At 28.4% G+C, this 16,880-nt stretch overlaps 1 protein-coding gene across 2 annotated transcripts; it reads right to left on the reverse strand.

Moving 5' to 3' along the window:
• Positions 1 to 452: 452 nt before the first annotated feature.
• LOC145753733 (kinesin-like protein KIF23) lies at positions 453 to 16,695 on the reverse strand. 2 transcript variants are annotated; one of them, XM_082570170.1, is made up of 25 exons: positions 16,670 to 16,695; positions 16,365 to 16,434; positions 15,628 to 15,735; positions 15,410 to 15,515; positions 14,932 to 15,068; positions 13,773 to 13,885; positions 12,953 to 13,114; positions 12,030 to 12,142; positions 11,008 to 11,129; positions 9,381 to 9,517; positions 8,566 to 8,731; positions 7,158 to 7,329; positions 6,629 to 6,718; positions 6,002 to 6,169; positions 5,785 to 5,930; positions 5,353 to 5,415; positions 5,078 to 5,188; positions 4,526 to 4,720; positions 4,032 to 4,202; positions 2,850 to 2,943; positions 2,322 to 2,461; positions 1,618 to 1,724; positions 1,245 to 1,320; positions 799 to 842; positions 453 to 686 (listed from the first exon to the last, which is right to left on the reverse strand). In XM_082570170.1, the coding sequence occupies exons 1-25, from the start codon at positions 16,678 to 16,680 to the stop codon at positions 674 to 676; spliced, it is 2,835 nt and encodes a 944-aa protein (XP_082426296.1). In that variant the 5' UTR covers positions 16,681 to 16,695; the 3' UTR covers positions 453 to 673. The 2 variants fall into 2 exon arrangements, with proteins under 2 accessions (XP_082426296.1, XP_082426295.1); XM_082570169.1 differs by lacking the exon at positions 16,670 to 16,695 and having other exon boundaries at positions 16,365 to 16,543.
• Between the last annotated feature and the right edge of the window lie 185 nt (positions 16,696 to 16,880).

The following is a 16,880-nucleotide window of genomic DNA, read 5'->3' on the forward strand; positions in this document are numbered from 1 at the left end:
CGAGTTGCCTGTGGCAGTTTGGGATATTATAGATTATAATTGTCCCTTAAATATAATGCTGATTAAGTGCTGGCTCAGCAGGAGTTCATACCGTTTATAGTGCCTTAATTAAGGGCGCTAGCATAAGAGCAGTGGGGATTAAACCCACGACCTCAGCAAGTGTTCTTACCACGATGCCAGTAGTTTGCCGAAAATAATTTGACCGATACATAATTTACAGAAATTTAGGTCAAATGACGGTAATTTAGCATATACCACATAGCCTATATTCATTTATTTTAAAGACCACAAAAATAAAATCTAAAACCATATTTTAAAATTGCATTGTCCTAGAAGCATTTTATGTATTTAATTTTTATAACACATTGTTTATATCAAGTTTATTTTACAATTCTATTAATAAGCAAATATATGCAATTACAAAACGCGGTAAAATAACAACAACAACTATACCTATACGTAAACCCATAAGTTTAAAAAAAACTAGCCCTTAAGTTGTGTTTAAAAAATTAAAGGAGGTGGAAAAGTAACTTTTAAATTATTTTTTAAATTTTAAAAACATTTTCTCAAAAATTTTAAAGGACAATTGCAGCATTTATGTTTACAAGTGGCAGCTGTATTAGGTTAATAATATCAAAACACTGGTAGTATGACGTCACATTTTATAATGAGGTCACTTTTTTCGCCTGCAAAAAAGTTAAAATATTTTAGTTATTTTTTTTGAATATTTAATACAATTATATTTTTAACACAAAAAAAATGATTTAAATTTTTTTCAAAATAATTATTATTACTTACTTGGTGACCACAGTTTTTGGGTGATTTCCAATTCCATATCCACACTAGAAAAAAAAGTATTTAAAATTTTTAACTACATTGTATACAATATTTAAGTGAAAAATCAAAATTGACCTATTTCTGTATGAAATCTAGTAAAATTTCTGAAACTCATACTTTTAAAATTTTATCATAAAAAAATGAAAGGTATTTGCTTATATTACCAATAATCTTTTTTTGCGGACATTTATGAAAATCAAAATTCTAAAACCGACATTTACCGAAAATTTTATAGCGCATTTAAAAAAAGGGTTTATAAAAAAATGCAAAAACAAATTTTGATAACATGACAGTAAAACTAACAAAATGCCCAAAAAACTCTTTCGAAATTTCGGCATTACTATTTTTTTTATTATTTAATAATACAAATTTCACAAAAATGATTTAAATTTAATATTTTAACTTACTCTAGTTTCAACATCAGTCCAACTAGATTGTTCACCAGCTGATAAATCCTCAATAGAAACACTAGATTGACGTTTTCTAATAAAGATTTTTTGTTGTTAATTTTCATATAAAAAATTAATCCATAATTTTACTTATTTAAAAAAAAAAAATTTAATGACGTCACTAAACGGTAATAATGACGTCACTAAACGGTAATAACGACGTAACAATCTGCTATTTACACGCTTACAATGGCATCACAAAACGCAAACTATGACGTCATAATAAGGTAAACAATAAACTTAAAATACGCTAATTATCACGTCACAATATGCTAACTATGACGTCACAATAATAACAACGTTACATGGCCATAATAATGACGTCACAAACCTGGATGGTGATTTGTTTTTAACTTTCATGGGGTCATGTTGTTTCAAAGTTTCAATATCAACAAACTGAACTTGTTGACCTCCTGTTCGTGTCTGAAATACCTCGCCCTAGATTGAATATAGTTGTTAATTAGAAACAATTGGTTAAAATGGTTTTGGTTTTTTAAAATGATAGTAATATGGTGCAAAATTAATAGTAAATATGGTGTTTTAAATAGTTGGTCAATATGTTGTTTTGGAAGGTTTATCAATATGGTGTATAAATTGGTTAATTAGTATGGTTGGTCAATATGGTGTTTTAAATGGTTTATTAACATGGTGTTTAAATTGGTTATCTAGTATGGCTGGTCAATATGGTGTTTAAATGATCGGTTAATATAGTGTTTAAAATGGTTGGTCAAAATAATGTTTTTATTGGTTAATCAACATGGTGTTTAAATTGGTTAATTAGTATGGTTGATCGATATAGAGTTTTAAATAGTTGGTTAATATGGTGTTTTATATGGTTAACCAATATGGTGTTTAAATTGGTTAATTAGTATGGTGGTGGCAGGTCACTATGGTGTTTAAATAATTGGTTGATATGGTGTTCCAAAATAAATGGTCTCAATTGTAATACCAGTTTAAATTAATTTAAAAATGAAGGGTAAAAAATAGTAGAAAATATTTTTTAAATATCAAGTGTAAAACAAAAGTTAAACAAACTTTAACGAGCTGGGTTTCGATCTCCCCATCTTTATCTTCTCGCTGATGAGTCAGCAAATATTTATTTGCCGATGCAACATCCTTTGGAGATGGCACACTAACCACTTTGTTTGGTCGAATATTTGGTTGCAAAATCGTTTCTAAAAAATAATTTTTGATATTTATTTATCCTTGATGTGGAAGGTTGACTTTACAGTCGAATCAATTAATAAATTAACTTTGCCCCAACCCAGTTTTAAATTAACTTTGGCAAATTTAGATAATTTAAAATCTTAGTTAATAGCCTATCTTACAGGCTGCATTTTAATTGTTGAAATATGGACTTATAAATAATGTAAGCCAAGAATAATTTACACGGGCACCACAAATGGCAGTTTTTTTTCTATTATAAAGACCCTAAAATTAGACATTGATAATTGTTTTTTGATGATAAAAAAGTGTAAATCAACCTTAAACAAATAGTGATGCCCAAGACTTTTAACCCTTATAACATGCCTAACAATTATTAAGATACAAAAAAATAAATACCAGTTTTAACTGTAGTGTTAGGTAGATGAGCTAACCAATTGCTATTGGTTGTCGATCGTGATCTTCGATGTTTTGCTGCCACCGGTGGCGCTGGCTGCAACAAAAAAAATTATTTTGAAATTTAGATAGTGTGGTATTACTTTGTTGGCATCAAAATGGGAGCAGAAAGGTTTCGGGTTCAAACTCCACCAATGCCACAATATTTGACATTAAGCCTAGTGGTTACCGATAGCTCAAAAACAAAACCCCTTTTATATGAACCCCTCCATTTAAACCCCTTACAATTGAACCTCTTTATCTGAACCCACCACATTTAAACCCCTATCATTTGAATTCCTACATTTGAACCCCTTTTATTTTAACCCCTTTCATTTAAATCCCTGCATTAGAACCCCTTACATTTAAAATTCTTTTATTTGAACCCCTACTTTTAAACCCATTCATATGAACCCCTTCACTTAAACCCCTTTTATTTAAACCCATTTTATTTGAATCCCTACATTAGACCCCTTTATCTGAACCCCTTACATTTAAACTTCTTTCATTTGAACCCCAGCATTTAAACCCCTTTAAACTTGAACCCCTTCATCTGAACCCCTTACATTTTAACTTTTTCCATTTGAACAGTTTTAATTTATACCCCTACATTTAAACCTCTCAGACTTAAACCTGTTTTATTTGAACCCCTACATTTAAACCTCTTCATCTGAACCTCTTTAACTAATAATAAACATAGCTTTAACATGTTGAAATCTTATAAGTTTTTTCAAAAACTTTTAAAATAAACCTTACCCTATGTCTCATCACATTTTCATCATTTTTGTTCACAAAACTACATCCTAATGTCCTCTCATTTTCTTGCTCTAACATTAAACTATCTCCGCTTTCAGACAATTCTGCAAAATACCTCGCCCTTTGACTCCGGGTCATGACCCGCAGTGGGGTCAGACAGTCACCCCTTCCTTCACTTGACCTTTGACCCTCCTAAAATAATTTTATTTCCTAAATGCTTAATTTTCTAATTTTTCGCTAAAATTTAATGAAGTAATGCTTTTGCTGAAATTCTTTAACTGTCTTTCAATTGATCAAGTTTTTTTTTTTTTTTTTTTTTAAAAACTCCAAACATTTTTTAACAAAAAAAATAATTTTCAACTTTTTAGAAAAAAAAAAATAAATACTGACCTCCAGTGGCATGACGACTTTCTTGTTGGATCGATGACGAAGATCGTGATCAGAAGTGGAAGAGGGAAGTCGAGATCGAGTTGTCATAGATTTTCTTGGTGTCGCACCTGAGAGGAGATTCTCGGCAGAGCGTGAACGACGCTTGTTCATTCTTTGCCTCGAAGACCCATCCTATTATGACATCGTAAGTAAAAATTTATAGGTATGCACGAATTAACACAAAAATTTAAAAAAAAAAAATTTTACTGAAAAATATATTAAATTTGTTTTAAAAATAACCCACTTTTTAGAAAAGGGTAAGGGTCAGACAGGGTTATTCGAAAACTTCTCGATGACGGTAAAACGACATTTTCGAGAATATGGTATTTTACCAAAATTAAAAAACAATTTCACAACAACAAATATTAAAAAGTTTGTATCCCTGAACTTTAACAAATCTATAACCCCCAGCCCCCACTAAGTTTATTACCCCAAGCCTCAGTAAAAAAACTTACAGTTGATGAGGATGTAGGGGTTGAAAGAGGGGGAGGCTTACGGGTGCTGCTCCTTCCCTCCCTTCCCTCAGTATATGGAACTTTGACGTTAGTTCGACTTCCGTCTGATATTATATTCTTCAGTTGTCGCAATCTTTCTTCTTTAACCCACATCTTTTCTTGCATCTCTGTCTGCACGTTGCGCACTCTCTTGTCCTGTAAAAAAAATTTCAAAAAATTTTAAAAATTTGAAATAATACAAAAAGTTAAGAAAAAAACTCGTAGATGTAAATTTTTCTATAAAACAAAATTGATTATTTTTAGGCAAATTTACTAACATTACACTAGAGTTTATGGGGGATTTGCCGCGAGTAAAAATCTTTAAAAAGGGGTCTTAAATAGTAAAAAATGGGTAAATTAAGGGGTAACAAAATTAAAATAATTGCAAAAAGTCTTTACAAAACTGTTGGTTAAAACTTTTGATGCATTACAATATAAATAAATAAATAATTATTAATAAAAATATTATATTTTTTTTACAAAAAATGTTTAAAATAATAAAAAATGACTTACACATTGTTTTTCAATCTGTGCTTTAGTATTAGCCACTGCCCCCTTTAATTTGGTTTCAATTTTTCTGTTCTCTAAATGAGAATTCTTTAACTGCAATTCTGCTTCGTTTAGCTAAAAAAATGTAAAAAATAATTTAAAAAAGCAAAAAATAAAAATACAAAGATTTCTTTTTTTTCTTTTTAAGATTTGTTCTATATAAAACTAAAGCAAATTAAATAAATAAAAAAAGGATTTTTAAAGTTGGAATATTTAGTTTAATATTTTAGAAAACTCACATTATCCTGAAGTTGTTTTTTGTCTTTTTCAAACACTTGGGTAGTCCTAGTTAATACTTGGTTCTTTTCAAAAAATTATTAAGTTTTAAAAATAATTTTTACGTTTTTTAATATATTAAGAAAAATTCAAAATAAAACACTTGGCTTTACTACTTGAGGTTCTGGGTTTGATCCCCAATGCTCTTATGCAGTAGCGCTCTTGAGTAAGGCGCTATAATCAGTATAAATTTCTTCTGAGCCAATACTTGATCGGCAGTTTAATTATCAAGTTATTGTAATCTTTATTTTAAACTGTCAAAGTAAACTCAAGACCGGGTAAAGGTTTAAATGTTACTCTATGTTTGAGATATAAAGTCGTCCTTCCCACAACGAGGATAAATAAATACTAAAAAAATTAAATTTTTTATTTTTTTTTTATAAAAATTAAATTACCTTAGACTCCAATTTTTTAACTTGTCTTTCCAATTTAAGAAGTTCTTTATTTTTCGAAGTTAATTCATTTTCACATTCAGCCAATCTTTCTTGCTGTTGTCTGTCAGTCTGAGAGTTCTTTGTTATATTTCCTCTTACTAATCCAACTAAAAAAAATATTATTTGAAAAAAAAAATCTTTTTTATTTATTTAAAAATTTAAATTTTTTTTCTCTAACCATATCCAGCTAATGTCCTCCTGAAATTATTCATCTTTGAGATCCTGTTCTCCAAGAAGGAGATGACAGATGGGATTGTATCTTCATCAAACGCATCAGCAACTTCCAACGTGGGAAAGTTTGATCCCAAATTAAAGTTCATTCCCTCCCAATCTGATTCTGGTTCATCTAAAATAATAAATCAAAAAAATTCAAAAAAATTTTTATTTTGAATTTGTTAAAAAAAAACAAAAAGGTTTATTATTTTCCAAATACAGTTTATTTAATTAAAATATTTTTAAGGTAAGATATCTCTTATTTAAAGCAAAAAATGTTGCTTTTTAGGCTTAGTTTTTTTTTCTGCAAAAAAACGAAAAAAAATCTGACAATAGATAGAAAAAAGCAAAATAAAAATATATTTATATGACTATTAGCATACAACGATAATGTCACATGGGTATTAATTTGCAAGCGATAAAAATAGACATTAAAAAATATTTTTTTATCTCCGAATTTAAAAATAATGGCATTCTTGTGTGAGATGAAAAAATGTCACTATAATTTAAAAAATAAACCCTGTGCAACTTCATAATCCCTAACATATATTTTTTTTTGACAAGTTTATAATAAAAGATATAAATTGTATACCAGTATTATATGGGGTAACAGTTGTAGCATCAGATTCACTCGTAGTGGAAGGCGTCCTTCTAACTCGACTTCTCTGAAATAATCTGTGATCTGCAAAAAAAAATATTTTGTTTAGGTTAAATATATTAACTTGAGAAATCAACATAAAATTTATTTAGTATTTTACTTTAGATATGGATTATTAATAATTTTATTAACTAAATAATAGAACAAAACAAATGTTTTAAAAAAAAATCGTTTTTATAAAAATAGATGGCTAGGTGCTGTTGCATTTGGCTTTACTACACAAGGCCCTGAGTTCGATTTCCATTGCTTTCATTTATATAAAGTCCTTGTGTATGGTGATACAAATGCTTCTAACTTCTGCAGAGCCAAAAACAGATTGGAAAATAAATTAATATACAATAATATCGCAAACTGCTTAAATTAGCCGAAGACTTGGTAAGGGTAACAAATGTTTTTGAATGTTAAAGCCATGAAGTCGACCCACATCGAGGATAAATTACTACAAAAACAAATTAATTCTTACTAGACGCTTCCTGGTTTAGTTGGCGAACAGCAGTGTTTTGCCTTTTTCTTTCCTCTTCTGCCTTTGCTCTTGCCTCGAGTGCCTTTCTCTTCAAACTCTCTCTATCTACTTTATATTCTTCTGATCTTGCCACTTCAACTTGTTGAGCCATCTCAGCAAACTGAGCAACATGCTGAAGAAAAAATTGAATTAATTATTGTCGGAAAGGTATAACAAAAAAAAATTGAATTATTTTTTGTCGTAAAGGTAAAACAAAAAAAATTGAATTATTTTTTGTCGTAAAGGTAAAACAAAAAAAAATTGAATTAATTTTTGTCGTAAAGGTAAAACAAAAAAAATTGAATTATTTTTTGTCGTAAAGAAAAAACAAAAAAAATTGAATTATTTTTTTGTCGTAAAGGTAAAACAAAAAAAAATTGAATTATTTTTTGTCGTAAAGGTAAAACAAAAAAAATTGACTTAATTTTTGTCGTAAAGGAAAAACAAAAAAAATTGAATTATTTTTTGTCGTAAAGGTAAAACAAAAAAAATTGAATTATTTTTTGTCGTAAAGGTAAAACAAAAAAAATTGAATTATTTTTTGTCGTAAAGGTAAAACAAAAAAAATTGAATTATTTTTGGTCGTAAAGGTAAAACAAAAAAAATTGAATTATTTTTTGTCGTAAAGGTAAAACAAAAAAAATTGAATTAATTTTTGTCGTAAAGGAAAAACAAAAAAAATTGAATTATTTTTTGTCGTAAAGGTAAAACAAAAAAAATTGAATTATTTTTTGTCGTAAAGGTAAAACAAAAAAAATTGAATTAATTTTTGTCGTAAAGAAAAAACAAAAAAAATTGAATTATTTTTTGTCGTAAAGGTAAAACAAAAAAAATTGAATTAATTTTTGTCGTAAAGAAAAAACAAAAAAATTGAATTATTTTTTGTCGTAAAGGTAAAACAAAAAAAATTGAATTAATTTTTGTCGTAAAAGTAAAACAAAAAAAATTGAATTATTTTTTGTCGTAAAGGTAAAACAAAAAAAATTGAATTATTTTTTGTCGTAAAGGTAAAACAAAAAAAATTGACTTATTTTTTGTCGTAAAGGTAAAACAAAAAAAATTGAATTATTTTTTGTCGTAAAGGTAAAACAAAAAAAATTGAATTATTTTTTGTCGTAAAGGTAAAACAAAAAAAAATTGACTTAATTTTGGTTGTAAAGAAAAAACAAAAAAAAAATTGAAAAGGAGAAAAAAATGTTTAGTAAGGTGAAATAAATATTGTAAAGTTAAATTTAAATAACATTTTTCCGACTAAAAAAAATTAGAAATTTTTAAAATAATTTTCAACTCAAAAAATGTAAAAAAAATTCAAGACCCCAAAAATTTTAGACAAAAAAATTTTAAAAATTAAATTTTCGAATTAACGTACCACATTTTCATCAAACTCTTGTGGGTTAGGATTTAAACAAACGACCATCCTAATTTTCCCTTGTCCTTCAAAATAACTTTTAAACAAATGTGTTAATTTTGAGTTCCTATATTTGACCATATCAGTACATCCAGTTTTCTGGTTTTCTCTTAATTGCTCAAGACATCTGTAAATTTGTTAAAATTTATTAGTTTATTTAATAAATTAAAAAAAAATGTGGGGGTCAAGTATGTTGTCCGATGATGTCTGCAGAGGTAAAACAACCGTCGGTGTTCAGTAAAGTCGCAAACTTAAAACAATGGGTCTTGTCGGACGACTACTAATTAACAACGAGTGTGCTGCCTTATTTAAGACTTAATTGAACTTACAACTGTTTAATTAAACTATATTACACTAGTATGTAATAATTTAATTCTTTCCTACAGATAACGACTCTCCTTAATTCTTTCCTCTGGATAAAAGTGCAAGATAATTCTCTCCTATGGTAAATGGCACATTGGTTTGTCCAGAGCCGGACAACATACGTGACCCAAATTTTGTAGTTTATAAATTTAAAAAAAAAACATATTTAAGCTATCTGTAAATGCCAAGTTAAAGGGCAAATAGCGTGGCATTGGTGAGGCTTGAACCTGAAAACTTTTTGTTATAATCTGATGCCATCACCAGTATCACACTACTAGTATATGACATTGTTTATGTTTTTAAACTTTTTACATTATCTTAGAGCTTAAACAAAATCTGGCATTTCAAAATTGTGACAATGATGACATAATATAAATCAAAAAGTGTAATTTTTAAACAATTTTAGAACAAACCTTCGTAACGTCATTAGCGATCCGTTAATATTTCCAGCCTCCCTTAATCGTTCACCCCCTGCCCCTGTCCTCCCCATTCGTTCACTTCCTGCAAGATCAACCAAGCTTATTTGACTCACACAAATCAAACTTTTTTCCTAAAAAAAAAAATAAAAAACGTTAGAAAAATATTCTTTTAGAATAAAAAAAATGCATTAGTACAAAACATGGATGTCCAATTTATGGACTAAAAAATAAAAAAACTGCCATTTGTGGTGCATGGGTAAACTACAAGGAACAAACATTAGTTCCAAGTAAGGTTCATATCATGAACATTAAAGCAGCCAGTTGGGTGGGCAAAACTTTTATTAAAGATAGTAATACTACTCGGTTCAAAAATTATAATTAAATATACCTATTCTTACAAAAATTATATTTGAAGATAAGTCCAAAAACTTTCGACTATTAAACACTATCAGATAAATTTGTAAATTTCAAGAAATAAAAAAATATATATTTATGCAATTAACTCATTCTATTTAAAAAAAAATTAAATTTAAAACATAAATAGGCTACCCAAAAACGATTTTTTTAATTAGTTGCTGCATAGAATTTAAATATAACATATATAATGAAGCATAGTGGACAATATATATTTTTGTATATATATTTATCCTAGATATGGAAAGGTCAAATGCGCAACCTAAACATAGAGTAACATTAGTTACTCCGACCCAGTCTCGAATTGCCTTTGGCAGTTTTGGATATTATATAGATTATAAAAATGCCTGATAATTGCTGATTAAGTGCTGGCTCAGCAGAAGTTAATACTGCTTAGAGCAGTGGGGATTAAACCCACGACTTCATGGTGGTGTAGCAAGTGTTCTTATCACAACACCATGCTGCCGGTCCAATTTAAAAGCCTACATAAAAAAAAAATTGCCATTCTGGGTTTGATTGTGTGCAAATATTTATTGAGAGTTGCAACCATATTACAACTAAGGATGGGCTGAAATCCAAATTACTCGGATTCGACGAGCCCGAGTATTTTGTCGCGATACTCGGCCGAGTCCGAGTACTCGGTTATGACGTCATTTAAACGTATATAACTGTTCACGAGAATCTTTCCCGCATAATTTTAAAACTGCAAAATTTGCCAAAAAACACGTATTTATGGATTATAAAAGGTTTAACGTTGGCAAAACTACTTACCACTGATAGCAATATCATTTTAAGTCCAAACGAAAATGTTCAAGTCTCAAATTTATTATGCGTAAAATTTAGTAAAAAAAGTGTAGTAAAAATTGTAGTAAAAAGTGTATTAGTTCCGCAATTGTTGCTTAAATAACGTAATATAATTGAGAGTAGATTATAAATTATTAGAAAAAGGCAAACCTCGTGTTTTTTTATGTTTAGTAAATCGTATACGATCTTAAATGACAATTTATTACTCGGCGTCCGAGTACTAAAAAATGCTCGACGAGCACGAGTATTAAAATATGCTTAATACTCGGGCCGAGTACTCGGACTCGGATTCGATTGGCCCATTCCTAATTACAACAATCAAAATTTCGACCGTAGGGCAGGCCCCGACTAATTTTTACAATGGAAATTGAAAAAAGAAATAATATTAAGATGTTATATCCACCTGTAGTAAATCTTCTCCCAGTGGATCAAGAGGGGCTTGAACCAATCTAATATTAAGAATACTGTGAGATCTACTTGATTCAGCATTCAATTGAGTGTGAGCTATTCTTCTTCTTTCTTGACCTGAGTCAATATAATAGTTTAGAATAAAATATATTGGAAAAAATATTTCGAATAATGTGTACTTCACAGTAATTAAATTTACTCATCAACTTTATGGATCTTATAAGTATCATATTACTTTTATGGTCCTGGCCAAATGTTCATATTTCTCCATATTTTAGTGTTTTTTTAATCTCTATACATTTATACACTTTCGACAATCTTGGAGGCGCATGCATGTACTGCCATTTATAATTTTAATAAGTGCTGAATTTATGTGGTATCCTAGGAAGTATGCAAAAATTGCATTTTTGTTGTAAAATTAATAGTTTTTTAGGCGATACAAAAAAATCTCACAATAATAAATGCTTAAAATGTCGCCAGGAAAACAGCATATTCTACGTGCCTCGTTGTAGATTGTCTAAAACTGGCATTTTTGCGCGGTTGTCTAGTGCCTTATACTTTGTAATAATTGTTCTTTAGTTGGTTAAAGACTAAAGTGGTCTGCTATCTTTGCAAATATAAAATTTAAGACAATTTAGAGTCAAGTTCAACCTAATATGAGCATTTTAAAACGGTATTTTTAACCGAAGATTTTACTATTTTTGGCACCCTAAATTTAATTAATTTTTTTGGATCGACGTCCATGTATTTATTTACCCAAACCCTAACTTTTTAATGACTATAATATATAAATAACAAGAGGTTATTATAATTTTATAATCACAATAAATATTATTATTTTTTGTTTAATACTTTGATGTTTTCTATGTATTATTACTTTAACAGTTTTTTCTAAAACTCTTACTATTTTTCTGGCTTTAAAATTTTATAAAAAACGTAAATTTCACATGATCCAAAAGCCTATTTTTTTACGTTAAACTTAATAATTTATTTAAATTTTAATTAAATTTTTTTAACCTTGTTGAAAGGCAGCAAATGCTTCTTCAGTAGTTTTGACCTCAACTTGTTGAACTCCATATACAAACATGTTTTTATATCTATCTTCACGAAGTCTTTTAGTTTGTGGCGCTCTGTTAATGTTTTTGGAAAAAAATTTTAATGCAAAAAAAACAACAATAACATTTAAAAATAATTATATTTAACTAAACAAAAAGAAATTTACAAATTCGACTTTTCTATATTTTAGGTTGCAAATCTAACGACAAAAACTTATTGTATATCCATATTCTATTTAAAATTAAGTAATTTAAAAAAAAAGAAATTAGTTATGTTTGTTAAAACAACTATAATAAAACTTAAAAGACGTTTTATTTTTAATTTATAGGCCTTCAAAATAAAAAAACTGCCATTTGTGATCCATGGGTAAAATACGATAAGGAAGTGACTATTATATTATCACACATTATTTAATAGTCACCCAAAGGATAGGTAAAAATACAACCTACAATTATTAACTATTAAAATTTGGATCACGTAAGTTGTCCGGTCCTAGACAAAACATAATTACACTACGACTCTCCTTAATTTTCTCATCTGGATTACGGTGGAGAGAATTATCACCTATGGATTACGGTTCGAGTTAGGCATTACACTACGGCCCTCCTAAATTATCTTATCTGAATTACAGTACAAAAGAATTATCACCTATGGATTACGGTTCGAGTTAGGCATTACACTACAGCTTTTCTAAATTTTCTCATCTGAATTACGGTGGAAGAGAATTATCGCCTACATTATACGGTCCTCCTAAATTCTCTCCTATAGTAAACGGCACGTTGTTTTGAGTCGGACAACATGCGTGACCCTAAATTTTATTGGAAGCCATCTAAAAGAATTCCTTTTAACTACAACTAAACTTAGTTCTTTTACTTTTAACTTACTTTGGTCTGTTGTAAGCATCCAACTGTGTATCAAGTAAATCATAAATATAATCGTTGTATATCTCCACGTATGACACAAACACTGCATATCGACAATCGGGGTTAATGTTTTCAGATTGACAATGTTCTAAATCATATCTTAGATCTGGTGCTTTGCGAGACCTAAAAAAAACAAGTTTTTTAGAAATATTGTTAAACTGATATATTAGCGATTTTTTTTACTTGAAAATTAATAAAAGTGGTGTCACTGAACACAAAAATGGTTTAAACTTCAAATAATTTTAAGGTTTTTTTTAAGAAAGGGAAGCCCTGTTTGTGATGACGTAGAAAGTACTAGCTTGTATACATTCACAACGCTACTTAGTACTTTTTATGCCACACAAAAAATATGGTAACCTGGTTTTTGATGTTCATTATTTTTAATATTTTTTGAAAACTAAATTGTAAGTACCACAGACGTTTTTTAAGGGTTCTTAAGTGTCAACAATACTAACATGCTATATACAACACATACAAAATTGCAAAACTCTCTAACATAGCACTTTTAAGTACTGTATATACATAATAAAGCATAGTGGACAATATGGAAAATGAAAAAACTACCGTTTGTGATGTGCGGGTAACAAAACTGGTAATTGACTATTGTTAATAATAAAACAAGACTATATTAAAACATAAAAGAATATAAATTTTATTAATATATTAAAACACATTTTTTTAAAATTTGAACAATTTTGTATATACAGAAATTTTTTTAACTAAAAATAAATTAAAATATTAAAATTATCAAAATGCTCAAAAAACGATATATAAAACCTACCTTGACGGGGTTTTAGGGGTGAGTTTGGGTAAAATATCTCGTTCTTGTTTCTCGAGTAATGCATCAGCTTCTGTCTGCACCGAGAATCCATTCATTACATCAGGAACAAAAACCTAAAAATATAATAAATTATTTTATTTGTACGAAAACAGATTTAATAAAAAAAATTACAAAACTTTAAAGATTCACATAAAAAGCAATAGTCCTGTAGTGTGGTATACTAATCTTAGCATAAAACTACCGGCAGCATGGTGTAGTGATAAGTACAATTGCTACACCACCATGAGTTCGTGGGTTTAATCCCCACTGCTCTTATACTGTACCGCCCTTGAGTAAGGCGCTATAAACGGTAAAAACTTCTGCTGAGCCAGTACTTAATTGACAGCATAATTATTGGGTAATAATCCATATAATATCCCAAACTGCTAAAGGCAACTGGAGACTGGGTTGGAGTAACAGTTGTTACTCTATATTTAGATCGCGCATTCGACTTTCCCACATCGAGGATAAAGATATATCCAAAAAAAAACTACAAGTTTTGGGTTCGAGCCCCACTATTTGCCATTTAGCCCAGCATTCACATAGTTTAAAAAACCTGTCCCAACAGCACACCCTTTCCAAAAATATAAACACCTTAAAGTATTACTGAAAAAAAGTATAGTGGCAACCATTAAATTTGCCAAACTTTTAACAGAACACATTCAAATATAAAATAAACATTAGTAAAAAAATTTAAAATTTTTTAAAAGTAAAATGTTTTCTAAAAAAAAAATTAACTTATTAAAAATTTTAGGATTATATATATAGAACAGTACACCCAAAACAAAGTTAAGCATAATACAAAACAGTTGAGTTTAAATTTGAAACAAAAAAAAATTGATTTTAGCGGTCTAGTACAAAAGCAAGTGACTAAAAATGCCAATTGACTGCAAAAAATTTTAAGTATCACTTGAATAAAAAGTGCCGGATTTAAAACAAGCTTAACAAAAATAACCTTACATTTTTTAAACAAAACAAAAAATATCAAAAAAATTTTAATTTTTACCACTATAAATAAAAAACAAAAAAAGTATATATTATAGGCTATAATAGTTTTAATTTTTTTTTACTAAAGATATATATAAAGTTTTTAATTAATAATATTTCAATAAAAACTTACATATTTTGAAGCTTGTACTGGTGCAATAGAATTAAATAACATATCCAAACATCTTGGTAAAAAACCCGGTTCTTCAACTGTTCCAGTCATTGTGTAAGTCTTCCCGGAACTTGTAACACCGTACGTAAATAACAAACCTGAATGAATTTGGAAATTTTTGTGGTTTAAATTGGAACCAAATTTTATTATTAAGCAAAAAAGATTATTTGTTATATTACTGAAAATCACTTTTCTAAATAGACAAATTAACAAAAACTATTTATTAAAAAAAGCATTTCCAAATAAATTTATATCTATATACCCTTCAATTTGTGTAAAATAGTTTTCAGTTTTATAAGCAGAAACCGTAAAAAAAATTGATGATAAAATGAACATAAATATATACAAAAAATAATCTAAATCAAAATTACACTTAAAATGTTCTTATAAAAAAAATGTGTGACATAAGTTAATGTATTAAAAGAAAAACCTAAATTACCATTTTTTCCTTTAATTAGATCATCTACCATAGGATTTGCAATGTAATTAAACAACTGTTTTTGGCCAATGTGTTGATTAAATACTTTATAAAACTGGCACTCAATCTACAAGACAAACAACAAAATGTTAATTTTTTTTAAATAATTTACGCAAAATAATGTTTTACCATTTACTTTAAAAGATTTAGAATAAAAAAAGTATTTTATTTTTTCGTACCACTTTGCTGTCAGGTGGTGGGCCATTTAATCTTAGAGTTGTTTCGTTCACAGCTTCTATGCAACTATCTTGATTTCTATTTGTTACATTTCTTATTCGAGCACACACCTTTTACACAAAAAAAATATGTTAATTTTGCACATAAACGCAGTGTTAAAACCAGACAGCAAAACCTGGTTTGTGTTTTTTTTTGTATATCTTTATCCTCGACGTGTAAAGGTCAAATGTGCAACCTAAACATAGAGTAACATCAGTTACTCCGACCCAGTATCAAGTTGCCTTTAGCAGTTTGGGATATTATATAAATTTTATTTGCTCTGTAATTATGCTGCTGATTAAGTGCTGGCTTAGCAAGAATTCACACCGTTTACACCACCATGAGGTCGTGAGTTCAATTCCCACTGCTTTTATGCTGTAGCGCCTTACTCAAAGGTGGTGTAGCAAGTGTTTTTACCGCTACACCGCGGTTAGAAACTAATTGGCTAAATAAAGGTTTTATAAAGCGCTTGTCAATAACTCAAATTTTCTCTGCCAAAGTTTAAAGTCTTTGTAAATTATAGAAAACTTATACACCGATTATGATATGTTAATTAATTACAACTTCTCAATTTCAGAAAAATCCACACAATTTTTAGATAAAAAGTATAAAGGCAAAACCCACTAGTTTTGCAGTGGTCCCAGCAGAAATTTCTAAAACAACAATAATAAACAATTTTTGAATTTTAATTAAATTTTACCTCGACTGGATCTTTTGGAGCACTAACATGTCTTTGTCCTCCTTTTCGAGGAGGCTTATTAGGAGTCCTCCTAAAATATAAAAAAAGAAAATGAGTTTTTAAAAAGTTACAAAAAGCTTTTTTTATTTTTATTATTGTCATTAAAATCTAAACAGCCTTTATGTTACTGCCAATCAAGTCAGTCTGTCAGTTGGAGAGCTTTAAAATTCCGAACATTAGTTTTTTATTTCGTTTTTGAGTTTTTTATTAGTTAAAAATTTTGGTAAAAACTAATTTAACATAAAAAAAAACTAAATTAATCTTACTGGGGTCTCATTTTGAAAACTTTTAAACAATATAAATTACTTTAGAAATATTAAACGATAAACTTTAAAACTGTTTAAACGAAAAATCTAAAAGAAAAACTGTTAAAGCAAAAAAAGGCTAAAATAACACATAAATAAAATATATCATTACTTCAATACTAAAATAAATACTTTTATTCTAATATTAACATTTTATTTAATACTTTTATTC

The sequence above is a fragment of the Corella eumyota genome, chromosome 5, assembly GCF_963082875.1.
Source record: "Corella eumyota chromosome 5, kaCorEumy4.1, whole genome shotgun sequence".
NCBI classification, from domain to species: domain Eukaryota; kingdom Metazoa; phylum Chordata; class Ascidiacea; order Phlebobranchia; family Corellidae; genus Corella; species Corella eumyota.